Source organism: Gadus macrocephalus, chromosome 3 (genome assembly GCF_031168955.1).
Source record: "Gadus macrocephalus chromosome 3, ASM3116895v1".
Lineage (NCBI taxonomy): Eukaryota > Metazoa > Chordata > Actinopteri > Gadiformes > Gadidae > Gadus > Gadus macrocephalus.
The window spans coordinates 8,585,231-8,599,559 of NC_082384.1; the positions used below are offsets into that span (position 1 = coordinate 8,585,231).

Genomic DNA, 14,329 nt, shown 5'->3' on the forward strand with positions numbered 1-14,329 from the left:
GAGAGAGAGAGAGAGAGAGAGAGAGAGAGAAGGCTGACAGCACAATTAAGGTTTTTAATTCTCTGCTTGAGTGGGCCGGTCCAGTATTTATGCTAATTAGGACGCCAGCTCCATGTAATAAATCTCTATGATCCATCCCTTCCTTTGCCTTCCTTCATTCCTCTCGCTCTCTCTCCCTCCCTCTCGCTGACACACATGCACTTCAACCAGTAAACAGAAAACCTTCCCAGTGTTGATTTATTAGGTCAGACTCAAAGGTTACAAAACAATAGTTTCAACAGTTTTTCCTTACCACATAGATAGAATTTCTAGCAGGTCCTTTGTTTCATCTCCCTCCTACAACGGTGATAGAACCAGTTATGTTAATGTAACTGTGTTTACACATGCATTACACGGTGCTAAAAAAAAAAAAACAGGAAACACAGCAACCATATGCTTGTGGTTTTCTCTTAATTACTTCATTCTCCGGGACTTTGTCTGGATTCTGATTGGAGATATTCTACATGTACAGCGCAGCAATATTAAGCCACGGCAACGCATGCAGAAAAACAGTCCTTTATTCCCCCGTCCTCCCCCAGTGCTCTGATGACAGACATGTCTAATGATAAAATTTGTAGATGAAAAGCGGAAAACAGCGCAGCAATCCACAGATAATTGGCGAGCGCAGATCCAGAGGTTGACGGAGAGAGGGAGAGAGAGACAGAGAGGGAGACAGAGAGAGAGATATAGAGAGACAGAGAGAGAGCTAGAGTGAGAGTGAGAGAAAACCCCATATACAGACTAAGTTAGGCCTATTCGGCTAGCAGGAACGCAGGCTAATGAAAGCGTTGTTCCATAGTGTCAGCTTTCACCACAAGAGCACATTTACATGAGGCGTTCTTATGTTCAGCCCCGACCACACTATGTGTTCATTAAAAAGACGTGGCTAGGCCCGGACTCCACTCAGACCTGTGTTGCTCCAACGTCTACGTCCATAGGGGCAGTATCACAAGAGGCATCAACAACATCAATCACAGCGCTACTTCCCATCAGCCTCTCTGTCGCCTGATCGCTCTGATCTCAGGGTCTCAGTCCCCCGGTGGGGCCGTCTTCTGGAGCTCCTTGTCGGCCACCGCTCTGCCTTTCCATTTGGTCCTGATGGTCAACGACACCACGACCCCCAGGGCCAGGGCCAAGGTCAGATGGAGCAGGTAGACCAACGCCTGGAGGCAGCCGAGGGCCAGGGCCCCCCAGAAGCAGAGCAGAGCCCAGGGGCCCGCCAGCAGCAGCAGGAGGCTCTGGTGGAGGGCCGTCAGGACCAGCGCCGGGGCGGCCAGGAGGAGCTGGGCAAGAGCAGAGGTCAGCCACGAGCAGAGGGACAGAGGAGCCAGGAGGAGGGGCAAGGCCGTTCCTGGAGATGCCTGTCCAGAACGAAGAGAGAGAGAGAGAGATGTTGTTATCCGTTTACGTCACGTGCAGGGCTCATGTAGCTGGTAACTCGATACTATACTCTAGTTACAAATGATTTTTTTTTCCCTTTAGGGTGATCCATCGCACAGAATAATGTGTGTGTGCAAAGTGTACAAACAACTTTGTTTTCAGCCGTGTTTTCTTTACTGGAACTTATTGGTTTGTGTAAAAATATCCAGAACTGCTCAAAACCTTGGTTCCTACTCAGCATAAAAAACACAGAAGAAGACCTAAAAATCGTTTCTACCAAGCAACACTGGCTGACTATTGTCCCCAAGGGCTTTCCGTAGCTTTACAATGAAGTTCTACCATAAGTTGAGTTGGACCACAAGTGGATCAGGATCCTGACAGGATCCATTTTTTTTTTAAGAGTTTTTCCAATAAAGCATGTGTTTTATCCAATTAAACTGTTTCATCATTTTAGTCAGACATTGTTTCTGGGATTGTTTGGCTCTGATACCACCCAGTTGGACGTTACTCCACATCCACATAATAAACTGTAGGGCTCTGGAGCCCTGAAGGGTCTTGTCCTTACCTCGCATGGAGGTGCGGACGCTGTCTGTGCACAGCCAAGCCCTGAGGACCGTGGGTTAACACATGGTGGGTAAACACATGGTGAGCAACCAAACAGAGATAATAAAGATGACAGAAATACAACACTTTTGATTTGGCGTAAACATTCAAACGGTATAGTTTGATCTTAAAAACAAATCTAAACTCACATAGGAAGAGAAGAGCCATCGCAGCCCACAGCAGAAACCTCACGGTCAAGCCGTCTTCTATTTCTGAATGCGTTGCAAGCAAAATAACAAAACAGCCTCATTGTCATTGTGATCCTTATAAGCACTCAAACAGTCTCAATCAGTCACTCAAGTCACTCAATCAGTTTTTTTAATTCCTGTTTAATTAACAAAGTCCACTCACTCCGTTCCTCCCTCCAGACTGGGGGTGGGCCCATGGTGCAACGGGGTGCAGCTCCAGGGGGGGGTCCAGCGGCTGGGGGTCCGACTGTACTGCTCACAAATCCTCAGACTTTGTTTTTAGTAAGGTATGCAAGGCCCATTCCAACAAAGCAGTGAATTGTTCCTATCAACAAAATAAATGTCATACAGTCAGTGTTAAAACAAACAAAAGCTTCTCTGTCCTCTTACTAAACGATACAACAGTTTTGAAAAAAACGTAATAGAGGCTCTTTAATCATTTGATCTGATGTTTTGTAGGTTATATGAAAGTACTCTTCCACCACAGCCCCTCAACTGGCCCCTATTGGCCATGCATATACATTATAAGCTGAGTATACATATCATTATTATTGTACATAAACATATGTTTCACAGTTCATGGGAAAATAATAAATACAAAGCCATCAGCCTCAGTAAATGTTTGTTCCTTTTAATAAACATAAACTAAATTGAAGCTGTAGTTCTCTTTTATTGTACCAGTTTACGTATGCACTATCAGATAATTAATAACATTCATTGAAAAAGAAGAAACCAAAGTATATCAGTATGCGATACCTTTCCTCTACGCACAACAGCATAATATTATAATAATTCTTGTAATTCAGTTATGGCTTTTGGCTTTGGGGTACAGCATATGCCAACCCAACATTTTCAGTGCTCCATCTGGCCGCCCCGATGAAACATTTCTGGGGGTGCCACTGGTCTTCATGGGTAACACGAGGTCGAAGGCTGGTTCCATCTGTCTTTTTCACCGGCACCATTCTTATTGGAAACGGCAACATATTTGCATCCTAACTGATGTAAAATTCATGCGAGTTTTATTTATCCTATTTATTCCCTGTTTCGTGACTTTTGTCTGTTGCGTGCATGATGTCAAAGGACCTTTAAGTTAGCAAACTGATTTTACGAGCTATTGAAATAGAATGCTCCGAAAGTGCCTGTATTTGTCGGAACCTACCACATCGAGAAGGGACTTTTTGGGGCGTAAAAATGGCCTCTGAATTTAATTTAGACCCTGGGGATTGGGCACCCCCTGTGAAAACTTGAACAATTAACTTCTACATCAGTTTGGCAGAGCGCTATAATGTCAATAATACGTCTTTGTCTGCCTGGTTCGGACCCAAGGCCCAACCAGGAAGACAATGGAACTGTGATAGCTCAGTGTTAGTTTTGTCCTCGTTTCGTTTACTTCTTCAAAGACAGAAATGGGCTCTCAAAGCCAATGTTACCACCATCTTCACAACATGTGTAGAAATTATAAATGCGCTATTTGTGATCAAATGGAACCGTCTTGCACATTTATTCTTCAGCTCTGCCTCTGCATATGAAAGCTACCCAGGTGACGCTCTGAGACAGAACGGGAGGCTGGTGTGACGGTAGGCGTAGCATGACCAAGTGCAGAGACTATGACAGGTTCGGCAATCCAGAGTTGTTGTATGCAAATGAGCTCCTTCCCCTGTAGACATGCAACATTGCAATGACCGGATGCAAGCAGTGACTCTACACCTAAATTAAAGCGTGAGAAAATATTTATTAACGCCATGGGTGGTGGGCTGGGGTGTCCCGGGACGGTCCTCAGTGCCAGCCTGACTCTGTTTCTAGGGAAATCTATTATGATAGCCAAGGGTCAATTGATAAGTTTAACTATTATAAGATTTCCCAGCATTTCAATACAGTAAAAGGCTAATTGTTTCTCACACATAAGCTGTAAAGTACAAATGCGAATTCATTAAAAGAAAGGATTGTAGAACAAAGATATTTGAAGATTGATAATATTGTAAATAAAGCAATACATTAGTCAAATTAATTAGCATGGAGACAGATCGGTAGGCTGTTATGTGTTGAAGATCGTCTGATTCAAGAGTAGCTTACCTCAAATACTCAATTTGCGCTGAAATTCCTTGACTTGTTTTTTTGCTTCTCTCTGTGCACTGTGTGAGCTCACTGCGTCCCCCCCAACGCTGGAGCCAAAGCTACGCCCTTTAGACTCTTAATCCTCTTGTGCGAGCAGGGTGAGCCCTGTGCTCTTAATTCAGTCTGAACAGAATCATTGTTGGACTTTGATTTCAGGTACAAGGTTTTACAAAACAGCTATGAAACAAAGATGTTTCAATTAGTTATGTCGAGCCATGCTGTCCTACATGGGAAGACATAAATAGACCACGCTGATAATATCGTGTGGCCATATACCAATATGTTGACAGACATTATGGGATGTCTGGTTCCAGTAGCAGCCACACAAATGGAGAACATTGTAGTGCATGCCATACTGGGACCATGAGGAGAATGGAAGACAGAAAAGAAGACAATGACAATGAAACAGAAAGAGAGAGAAAAAACGAGGGGGAAAGAGAGAGAGAGAGAAAACGAGGGGGAGAGAGAGAGAGATAAAACGAGGGGGAGAGAGAGAGAAAACAAGGGGGAAAGAGAGAGAGAGAAAGAGAGCAAGAAAAGGAGGGGGAAGCGAGAGCCTATTATGCATAAGACAGGTGACAGGTGGTGTCTGGTCCAGCTGTGGCACTCACACACACAAAGCGAGGACACATGTGTGATCTCCCCACCCGCCCGCAGCAGGAGGCTGGTGGCTGGACTGACGGCGAGGTGGACTTGAAAGAGGTTGTCCCAACACTTGTCCCACCAACCTTCACCCCCATCACAGAGGCCCACCGCCCTCTCTCAGCCTCCATTAACGCTGCCCCCCCCCCCCCCCCCCCCATTCCTAAGCATCAACATAGCCTAAACCTGCCATTACCCTTCTCTGCCCTGCTGGGATGCCGAGGCCCTGCTGTGGGAGCCCCATCATAGCTCCAGCGGTATGAGAGGAAACAACAGAGTGGACTTATTGACCTGGTTGTTCTCTACTGTTGGAGCCTTTCCACTGCCTGAGGGCAACAGTTTGTTGTGCTTATTGTCTAGAAGGTAATGATCCCCCATGGTTATATTGGTATTCCGTCAACATAACCAATTCCCTCCTACAGACGCTTCCACCATTAATGATCATCATGCACCATTTTACAGCACCACATCATATATCATTCATCGCCCCTCTCTGTGAGTGATTGACGATAGTTGCCCTTTTTCCAAACTTAAACAGACATGGTTTATTCATCGTCATATTATGAAATTAAGTTACGGTAAGGATTTGCAGGAAAACAAGCTTTGTACTCAAAGCATTTCATGGATTATTGATGCTTTTCTACATGACCAATCAGCATAAACTCCACAATTATTTCCATCCAAAGCTGACTAAGCAAATTCATACTCAGTATGAGAACTGACAATGTAAGTGTCCATGCTAAATTAAATTACGGATGGCAGCTTTATCAGGGCAGTCATCACTTTTGGTTTGAATAATCAGTGCAATCAAAACATCATTCTTGCATATTGTGTAGGACAATATAGTCTCGATAGAGGTCAGAAATGGGCCCCTTAGTTCACGACCAACTTGCATCCAAATATCAGTAATAGTTCAGAGAATACAGCAAACTGTGTTGCATTAAAGACTATTAAAACTATTTATTTATTACTGAAAAACCATCCCTAAAAAATATGTCAGATACTCAGAAAAGGATTGAGTTAAAGAGGCAATTCTGACATTACGTGACAAACTAACAAAAGCTCGGTAACATATGTACATGAATTAAAACCCATACAGCAATGAAGGTTAATAAGTAAAGCGCTTGTTTTTCTATGGTGTTATCCAATAAGGCTTCATGCCTAGAGGGGAACCGCTAAGCAATGGAAATATGCATCTAGAATACACACACACACACACACACACACACACACACACACACACACACACACACACACGCACGCATTAATTCACACTCTCGCGCAGTCACACACAACACTGACTAAGTATGCAATTACTATGAGGATGGACAGGTTAACACAAATCCTCCTCTCCCATGTAAAACAGGATGCACAACTGCACCAGAAGTAGCGTCCTCTTGCATTCTATGTAACCGGTATCATCTGCAGGATTCGCTAGTGGAGAGACAATGTTCAGGTTCCCTCATTAGACACCAGCGGAGTCAGAAAGCCCGACAGCCGCACGCTGGCAGCCAGTGAGAACGACGGGCCATCGATCTCATCTCCTACACAGCCCGTCGCTCCTAGGAGGAGGGGGGGGGGGCACCGCGGCCGGTCGGACCCTCCTCTCAGATCCTGCAGGCGGAGAGGATGTCCTCCACCAGGTGCTTGTAGACCCAGGCGTCCCCCTTCAGCCTCTGGCGACGGATGCCCACCACCTCGGGCCTCAGCAGCAGACACACCTCCAGCTCGAAGGCCATGGTGACCTTGCCGTAGTCCCCGTGGGTCCGGCACTTCAGGCTGTAACTGGGAGCGCAGAGGGGGGAGGGGTTTGGACAGAGACGGGCTACGGTCCTCTAACTACAACGAACAATGTGTCCGTCTCTACAGGGGTCTGGTTTTAGACATTTTATACATTAGGAAACTGTTTCCGGTTACTTTTGCCGAATAGCTTTCGAGCGCAAATGGGACTTCCTTGTAAAACAAAAGATTATATAATGGTTAAACGGTAACCCGTCTCAGGGTAAAAGGTGTTTGTCCGTTTGTCTTCTTACCCTTTCTGATTGAAGCCCACGTTTTTCTCGGGCAGGATGGAGAGAATCTGGTTGAGGACCTGGTCAGCGTTGGTCTGGCTGGTGAGGGTCACGTTGTACTGGGCCTAAGCACACAACAGGTTATATTAGACCTCACCCAGGAGTCGAGGTGTGAGGGTGAGTGAGAGAGTTGGTGTGTCCGGACCTTGATCTTGCGCGGGCCGTCCCGCAGGCCCCGCCTCTTGCTGGGGGTGAGCATGGTGATGACCTTGTCCAGGCCCCTCTCCAGAGAACCAAACACCTTCCCCGTCTTCTTCCTCTGCCCGCTGTCCCTCGTACCGGCCAGGTCCAGGGAGCGGGACCTGAGGTGGATGCGGGACCACATGCATGTCACTCCTAGCAGAAAGTCTCCGATGACGGGCTCAAAATTCCCTTTCCTGGTAACTCCACATAATGCTTGGTTTACCATCAACCGTCACTATATTGATCCGGGAGCCGGTTCAATATTTTTTCTAAAGCCAGAAGTGTGTGACCTCCTCTCCTCTAGCAGCCTCACCTCCTCTCAGGGCTGAAGGCCAGGAGGTCCATGGGGGGCTCCTGGGGGTCCACAGCCATCTTCTTGCTCTGCTCTTTACTGGCACTGCCTCCGCCTGCAGAACACACACACACACACACACACACACACACACACACACAGGTCAATGACAGAGTGGGTACCTTGGCCAGTAGACACCCTCAGTATCACCTCCTCGTGAATCACACACGCCGACACCGAGACGTGCCTATAGAGCCTCGGCGCGGCGGCGAGAGAACACATGTCACTGTGGGCCATGGGGGACTGGGAGCGCGGGAGGAGAGAGACAACCACACCTGTCACGCCACACGCCCAGGGACACACACACACACACACACACACACACCCCCCCGGTGGGCATGTGTGTGCGTGGGCGTGTGAAGAGGCCTGTCAAAAGGCAGCCCCCGCTCTACCTCAACACTATAGGAGCCCCTGAGAAGACCAATCCATTTCAGACGAGATCAAATCCCACAATGCATCACATCAGCGTCCTTAACCCCGGCGCGATCGTATCCTCTTCATCAGCGAGCTCACAGCTGGCGTTTCAAATCCATAGAAACTGCTGCATGCGCGAGAGCGAGAATTCCCATTTTCAAATTACGAACACTTGAATAATTCCCTGGTCATGTGAGTGATGTTCATTCACAGATAGCGCCGTGGAATAAGCCTCTTCCCTTGGCCGTGCGTGCGTGTGCCCGTACACACTTTAGATGTGGACTAATGACAGCTAAATCGTGGATACAGCAAGTGGCTTTCTTTCTTTTTCTAACAGCCAATAAATGGGTTTATTAACAGCACAGCAGACAATTTATTTGCAAATGTGTGTCATGTGGATGCGGCACTTATGATTATGAGGATCACATGAGAGTGAGGGAGAGAGAGAGAGAGAGAGGGCGGTCGAGAGAGGGCAAGCCAAAGATAAATTGTCATGCAGGTGGAGAGCGTACTTCAAGCAGTCGATTGAGACAACAGGACTTTGTAATTACTCCCTGGAATGTGATGACCCGCCCAGCACACGGCGTACGTTCCAGGGCTGCTGCTGGGGGGTGTTGGGTGTGACTGTGGGTTACACCACCCTCACCATTTGGAGTCAGAGGATCGGTTCTGGCGCCCTTGCCCTTGTGAGTGGGCGTGGTCAGCCCGGTCCTCGGGCCGCGGGCGCTCTTCTTGCTGGACGCGGGGGTGGGCGGGGCGGGCAGCATGAAGATGTCCACGTCCCTCTGCTGCTGCGCGGCCATGTTCTCCTTGTTGGTCTCCCGCTCGCGGCCCCGCCCCTCCTGAGGCCGCCGCGCCGTGATTGGCGGCTTCCTCTGCGCCGTGGGGCTGCCGAGCCACCGCTTCTCGGCAGGGGGAGAGAACTGCCTCTGTAGAAGCACAGACGTGGCGTCACGTGGTGGGCACACACACACACACACACACACACACACACACACACACACACACACACACACACACACACACACACACACACACACACACACACACACACACACACACACACACACACCTCAACAGCCTTCACCTGGTGCTTCCTTTACATTCAAACTACAGTTCGATTAACGCACTCCAACAGAACACATACAGTCTCCCTCTCTCTCCCCCTCCCCACAGACCGTGTCTCTCATGATGACGGCGGCGTTTTGGGCTCCGTCGGGTTGACCTCTGACCCCCTGGGGCGAGCGATGTCCGGAGGGAACCCAGGAGCACTCGTCGTCGTAGTCGGAGAGGAACTCCAGCGAGCCCATGGGCACGGCGTCCTCGTCCTCGTTGAACTGCAGCGCCTGCTTGGTCTTGGGGGAGGAGGGGGTGGGTGGGGGGGGGGGGGAGGGGGCGTGTTAAAGACTGGTCAGACCAATTGACGTTAAAAGTCAAACAAGATTAACTATTTTGAAAGTATCCAGTTCGATATTTTAACGCGAAAAAACAACCGATAGAAAACATATATATTAAAAGAAAAACATCCCAATCGAGCGGTAACAGTATCGGGAGCAGAGCATGGGGGGTGAGGCGGTCCTGACCTGCATGCCCTGGTGCAGTGGGGAACAGCAATAGGGGTCATAGACGGGGGGCTGCTCCAGGCGCAGGCGGACAGGCCGGCCTCTACGCTTCTTGGCCAGCAGCAGCAGGTAGGTGGCTGTGGTGTGGTCGTAACGCCACTACACACACACACACACACACACACACACACACACACACACACACACACACACACACACACACACACACACACACACACACACACACACACACACACACACACACACACACACACACACACACACACCAATCATTTGTGCAATACAAAAATAAAATAATAAAGACTACTTAATGGTTATGATAGAATAAAGACACATTCTCTTCCCATCATACACGCAGTGCGCCCCTTAACTAAACAGTAGGAGCTGTAAAGTCCAAGGAATATAACTAGAGCCTTCAAGTGGAGAAGAATTGGGATGCATGTGCACGCACACAAATGGACACAAACAAACACACACACCTCCTTCACCAGGCGAGTGGTGCTCTCCCGGGAGCGCTTCAGACTCACGGCCATCTCAGTGATGCAGTCCTCATCTATGTAGCCCAGCTAGAGGACAGAGGCACATCCATTCACTCAATGCATTGAATGTACAAGAACGCCTACAGACAGCCAGGAACTTGTAAACTAGCTCACCAAGTTCAGGTAGAAGTCACAGCTGTTTGAGCGTCAACAAGGAAATTTGGTGAAAGGATGGCGGTGATTCGAGCGATTGATAATTTTGAGAAGGTTAGAGTGCTTTTAGTCCAAACTACAATACATTATGAATGGCAGTATTTTGTCTAATGAGGGTCTGTGTGCATGTGTACCGGCTGTTTGCTGTGCCACTCCACGGGGCTGTTGTACTCCTTCAACACCCACGGGTGGTCCAGAAGCTGCCGAACAGTCAGACGACGCTTGGGCTCCACCTACAGGCAACACAGTGAAAGGACAAGCGGAGAAATGTAACAATCAAATACAAATCAGAAAAAAATTATATCAAGGCGATCTCAATGGACCAAATATAGTGATTGATATATATATATATATAAACTAATGTAATTTAACAAGCAATTTTATGAAAATTGGAAAATGAAAACTAAGCCATTTCAATGAAGGACAATGTGTGTACCTGCAACATCTGGTTGAGGAGCAGGACACTGCCAGGTGACAACCAATGAGGATTATCATATTTACCCCTCTGAAGGAAAAGAAAAACATCCACACATCAGAAATCAGACAAATACAAACTAAAAGTGTAAATTGTTGTGCATTATGTGATAGACGACACTCATATTCTCACTCAATGAATGAACTTATTTGCAACGGGAAAACAATGACATCCTTATGTAAGGGTAGAGTGTAAAGGGGCTCCACACCGTGATCTTCCTGTAGAGGACCATACAGTTGTCATCGTCAAAGGGCAGGTATCCACAGAGGAGGGCGAAGAGCAGCACCCCCATGCTCCACACGTCCGCCTGGGGGGGGGGGGGGGAAACACCACATATCAGCCCAGAGAGGCAGGGGAGCACCACCCAACACAGCTATGTACTATTCAGCAGTCAAAAGGAGTAGGTAGTGGTTAAACCTTTTGCTCAATGATCAAGTCAAGACTATTTGAATTGCAAAGCCCTTAATCAGTTACAGTCTCAAAGGGATTTTGAGACGCCAATGAGTAAGCTGCAGACATTTGGGGATCAAACCGAGTACCTTTTATCAAGAATAAGAGGACTGCTTGTGCAAATGGATAGAACCCTAAAGTCCAGTTTATTCTATTGGTACAGCACATGTTAAATCCTCTAGGTGCAACTCTAATGTTGAATCAAGTGGTAGGAATGTATGTGCAGCAGTCTCTCTCTCTCTCTCTCTCTCTCTCTCACCTCTGAGCCGATGTAAGTCTTGCCCTGGATGAGTTCAGGAGCAGCGTAGGCAGGGCTCCCACAGCAGGTCATGAGTTCATATCCCAGACCTCCCTGCAGCACCAGGGAGCACAACAACAAACCTGTTGACTGATTGATTAGAGTCCCACTTGCAGTGTTGTCCGCTTTGATCAGTATCTAATTATAATCCAATCTTTCAGAATCTAATCAAATCATCAAAAAAGGAGGAAATAAGAAATAGGACATGAACACTAACTAGATTAGGAGACGAAATGGGCTTTTTTTAAACAGCATATAGTTGATTAAATGGTCCCCTTAATTGACCATATAAAAATGTGTGTATGTGTATAGGAAAGATATGTATAAATTATAGGTATTTCATTATTAATGGAACAAATAAAGAAACAAATAAGCAGTAGGAAGCAGCACGCAAACTTTCAACACAGCCATCTATCTGACATTCAACGGGGGTGGAGTGGGAAGGATACCTTGGGTTTGGCACAAAGACCAAAGTCTATGAGCTTCAGGTTGTGGTCCGCGTCTATCAACAGGTTCTCCTGAGAGAAGAGAGATCTACGCATCAGCCCATAATGCATTGCCCCAAATTTTGGCAACATTTTTGTAAAGGAATGCAACAGAGCATTGTTCAAAACAAAACAGAATAGGCTCATAAAGTTAGTCTGTAAGATCGTTTAATGGACTTTGTTTGAGGGATCATGGTTATAGTTAGTCTTCTTTTCATCGGTTACATTTTATATGAAATAGGTGTAGGTGCACCACAGATTTAAACAGGGCGGCTGCCTTTACCGGTTTGAGGTCCCTGTGTGCATAGCCCTGGCTGTGTACATAGGCCAGCGCAGAGACTATCTGTCGGAAAAACACCCTGGTCTCCTCCTCCGACAGACGGTCCTTGGCGATGATGTAATCGAACAGCTCTCCACCTGGACAGTACTGAAAAGATGCAAAGATAAAACGTCTGATAGGCCGGGACAGAATGGAAACGCTTTGTACTGAAGAATGAGTGTGCATCCATGTTTACCTCCAGCACTATGAATATCTTGGAGGTCGTCTCTATCACTTGGTACAGACGACAGACATGCTGGTGGCTCAAGTTCTTCATTGCCTCGATCTCAACCTGCACCCTGGGCAGGTCCTCCTGAATCACGGGAACGAAAGAAGTCAGGAGACAATACATCACTGCAATATTGATTCACGCCTGAACAAGGCTATGAAGTATATAATTTTGAAGCGGAAAGCTCAAACTTTAGAGGCTAGGACAGATTGGGTAGAGCTTACCCCTAGTTCTTTCTTGTTCATGATTTTGATGGCGACCTTCTCTCCCGTCAGCAGATGTCGCCCTAGCTTCACCTTGGCGAAGCCCCCTGGGGAGAGAAGGGATGATAAAAAGAGAAAAAATCAGAAGTCGTTGACATGGACTGCTTCATTCGCCCACGATCCGTAGGTCTAGACAAGGCATATCAATACACTATCGGACTGAACATTACCGGATCCGATGGTTTCGTAGACCTCATAGTGTCTGTAGAGCTCCTCCGCTCCCTGTGGTTCGGTTCTTTCCACCGGCATTGCTCCAAAGTCGCCCTAATCACGTTGACAACAGCAAGGGTTCAAAGCACTGAGGATAATGCCGACGTATTCGACGTGACTGAGACCCCTGTCTATTTAAAAAAACACCAAACGTGAAACCTGAACAAAAAAATAGACATTAACAGTGGATATAAGTTAACGTCTCTCGCAATACAACACTTATAATAAGGTATCAGTTACCCACCTTCGGTGTCTGTGATCAGTAAGTTATTGTTTTTTTTCAACATAGAAGTGGACATCCGATGCATTTGTTTGACTGAAATTTGAATTTCCCACTCTACGTCATCAACTGATTCTACTTCCGGTCTTCCGGCGGGTGTTTCCCCCTGCTGGTACGGGTCGGTACTGCAGCTGTACCCTGCACATTGCGCATACACGTTCACGTACGTATGTATCGTTGGAGTTTCCTCAAGTTTTGGAAAGACTAGGTTTTCATTCACATTTGGTAAAGCAACCTATAATTGATAAGCCTAACCATTAAACACCTCTCTTGGCCTGTCTAAAGAAAGGTGCTTCATGGTGTAAGACTTAAGTTTGTCAGATGTGTGTGTCCTCACCTGTTAACCCTTACCCGACAAAGTGTTTGATTAGAAAAGATGATGCTCACTCACAAGGTGAGCTATAGACCACTAGCTGTGTCCCAACAGACTGGGTACACGTCGATTATTTTTCCTTGTAATCACAACGAATCTCACTGCAGCAATTGTTGCTCTGTAAAGTTGATTTTCAACACTCTCCCGGACCCGTGATGGAATTTGATACTTGTCTTCAGGGCCGGCCCTGACCAATTTGGCGCCCTAGGCAAGATTTTTGCTGGCGCCCACTACCCCTTTTGATCGCACAGTAAATTTGACTACCAATGTTCATAAACTCAGAGAAGCTACAAAGCTTTGTCTTTGAGACTCTTTGATTTTAGATAGAAAATTAAAAACACAAAACGTATTAAAAATCAAGTAACAAGCAATGAATCATAAATACAATGTGGTATGCACAAAATACTGCAGACGTTAGGAAATTTAATAATTAGACACTTTGCAGTAAAAAAAAAAGTCTTGCAAAACAAGTGACATTGAATCACTCATACAATAAGGTATGCACAAAATACTGCAAAGAAATGCATGATGTTTACTGAAGGCATTCATAAGCAAAATAATAGATAGACTTCAGATTCAAATTATTGTAAATACAATTAAATGTAGTATGGTTTATCTAGTTTGGTTCTAACCAGAGATTAAACAAGCACTCAACTGAAGTGTAAAAAAAATACAATAATGTAT

General features: G+C 46.5%; 1 protein-coding gene across 2 annotated transcripts; it reads right to left on the bottom strand.

Annotated features, from left to right (window-relative positions):
* Nucleotides 1-5,486: 5,486 nt before the first annotated feature.
* On the bottom strand, nucleotides 5,487-13,410 carry melk (maternal embryonic leucine zipper kinase). Of its 2 annotated transcripts, none has more exons than XM_060047030.1 (18): nucleotides 13,237-13,410; nucleotides 12,953-13,046; nucleotides 12,744-12,829; nucleotides 12,487-12,603; nucleotides 12,255-12,398; nucleotides 11,936-12,004; nucleotides 11,448-11,540; nucleotides 10,947-11,045; nucleotides 10,700-10,768; nucleotides 10,398-10,496; nucleotides 10,051-10,137; nucleotides 9,572-9,709; nucleotides 9,167-9,343; nucleotides 8,635-8,917; nucleotides 7,536-7,629; nucleotides 7,185-7,341; nucleotides 7,001-7,104; nucleotides 5,487-6,752 (listed from the first exon to the last, which is right to left on the bottom strand). In XM_060047030.1, the coding sequence occupies exons 2-18, from the start codon at nucleotides 13,029-13,031 to the stop codon at nucleotides 6,575-6,577; spliced, it is 2,073 nt and encodes a 690-aa protein (XP_059903013.1). In that variant the 5' UTR covers nucleotides 13,032-13,046; nucleotides 13,237-13,410; the 3' UTR covers nucleotides 5,487-6,574. The 2 variants fall into 2 exon arrangements, with proteins under 2 accessions (XP_059903013.1, XP_059903014.1); XM_060047031.1 differs by having other exon boundaries at nucleotides 12,953-13,151; nucleotides 13,237-13,369.
* Between the last annotated feature and the right edge of the window lie 919 nt (nucleotides 13,411-14,329).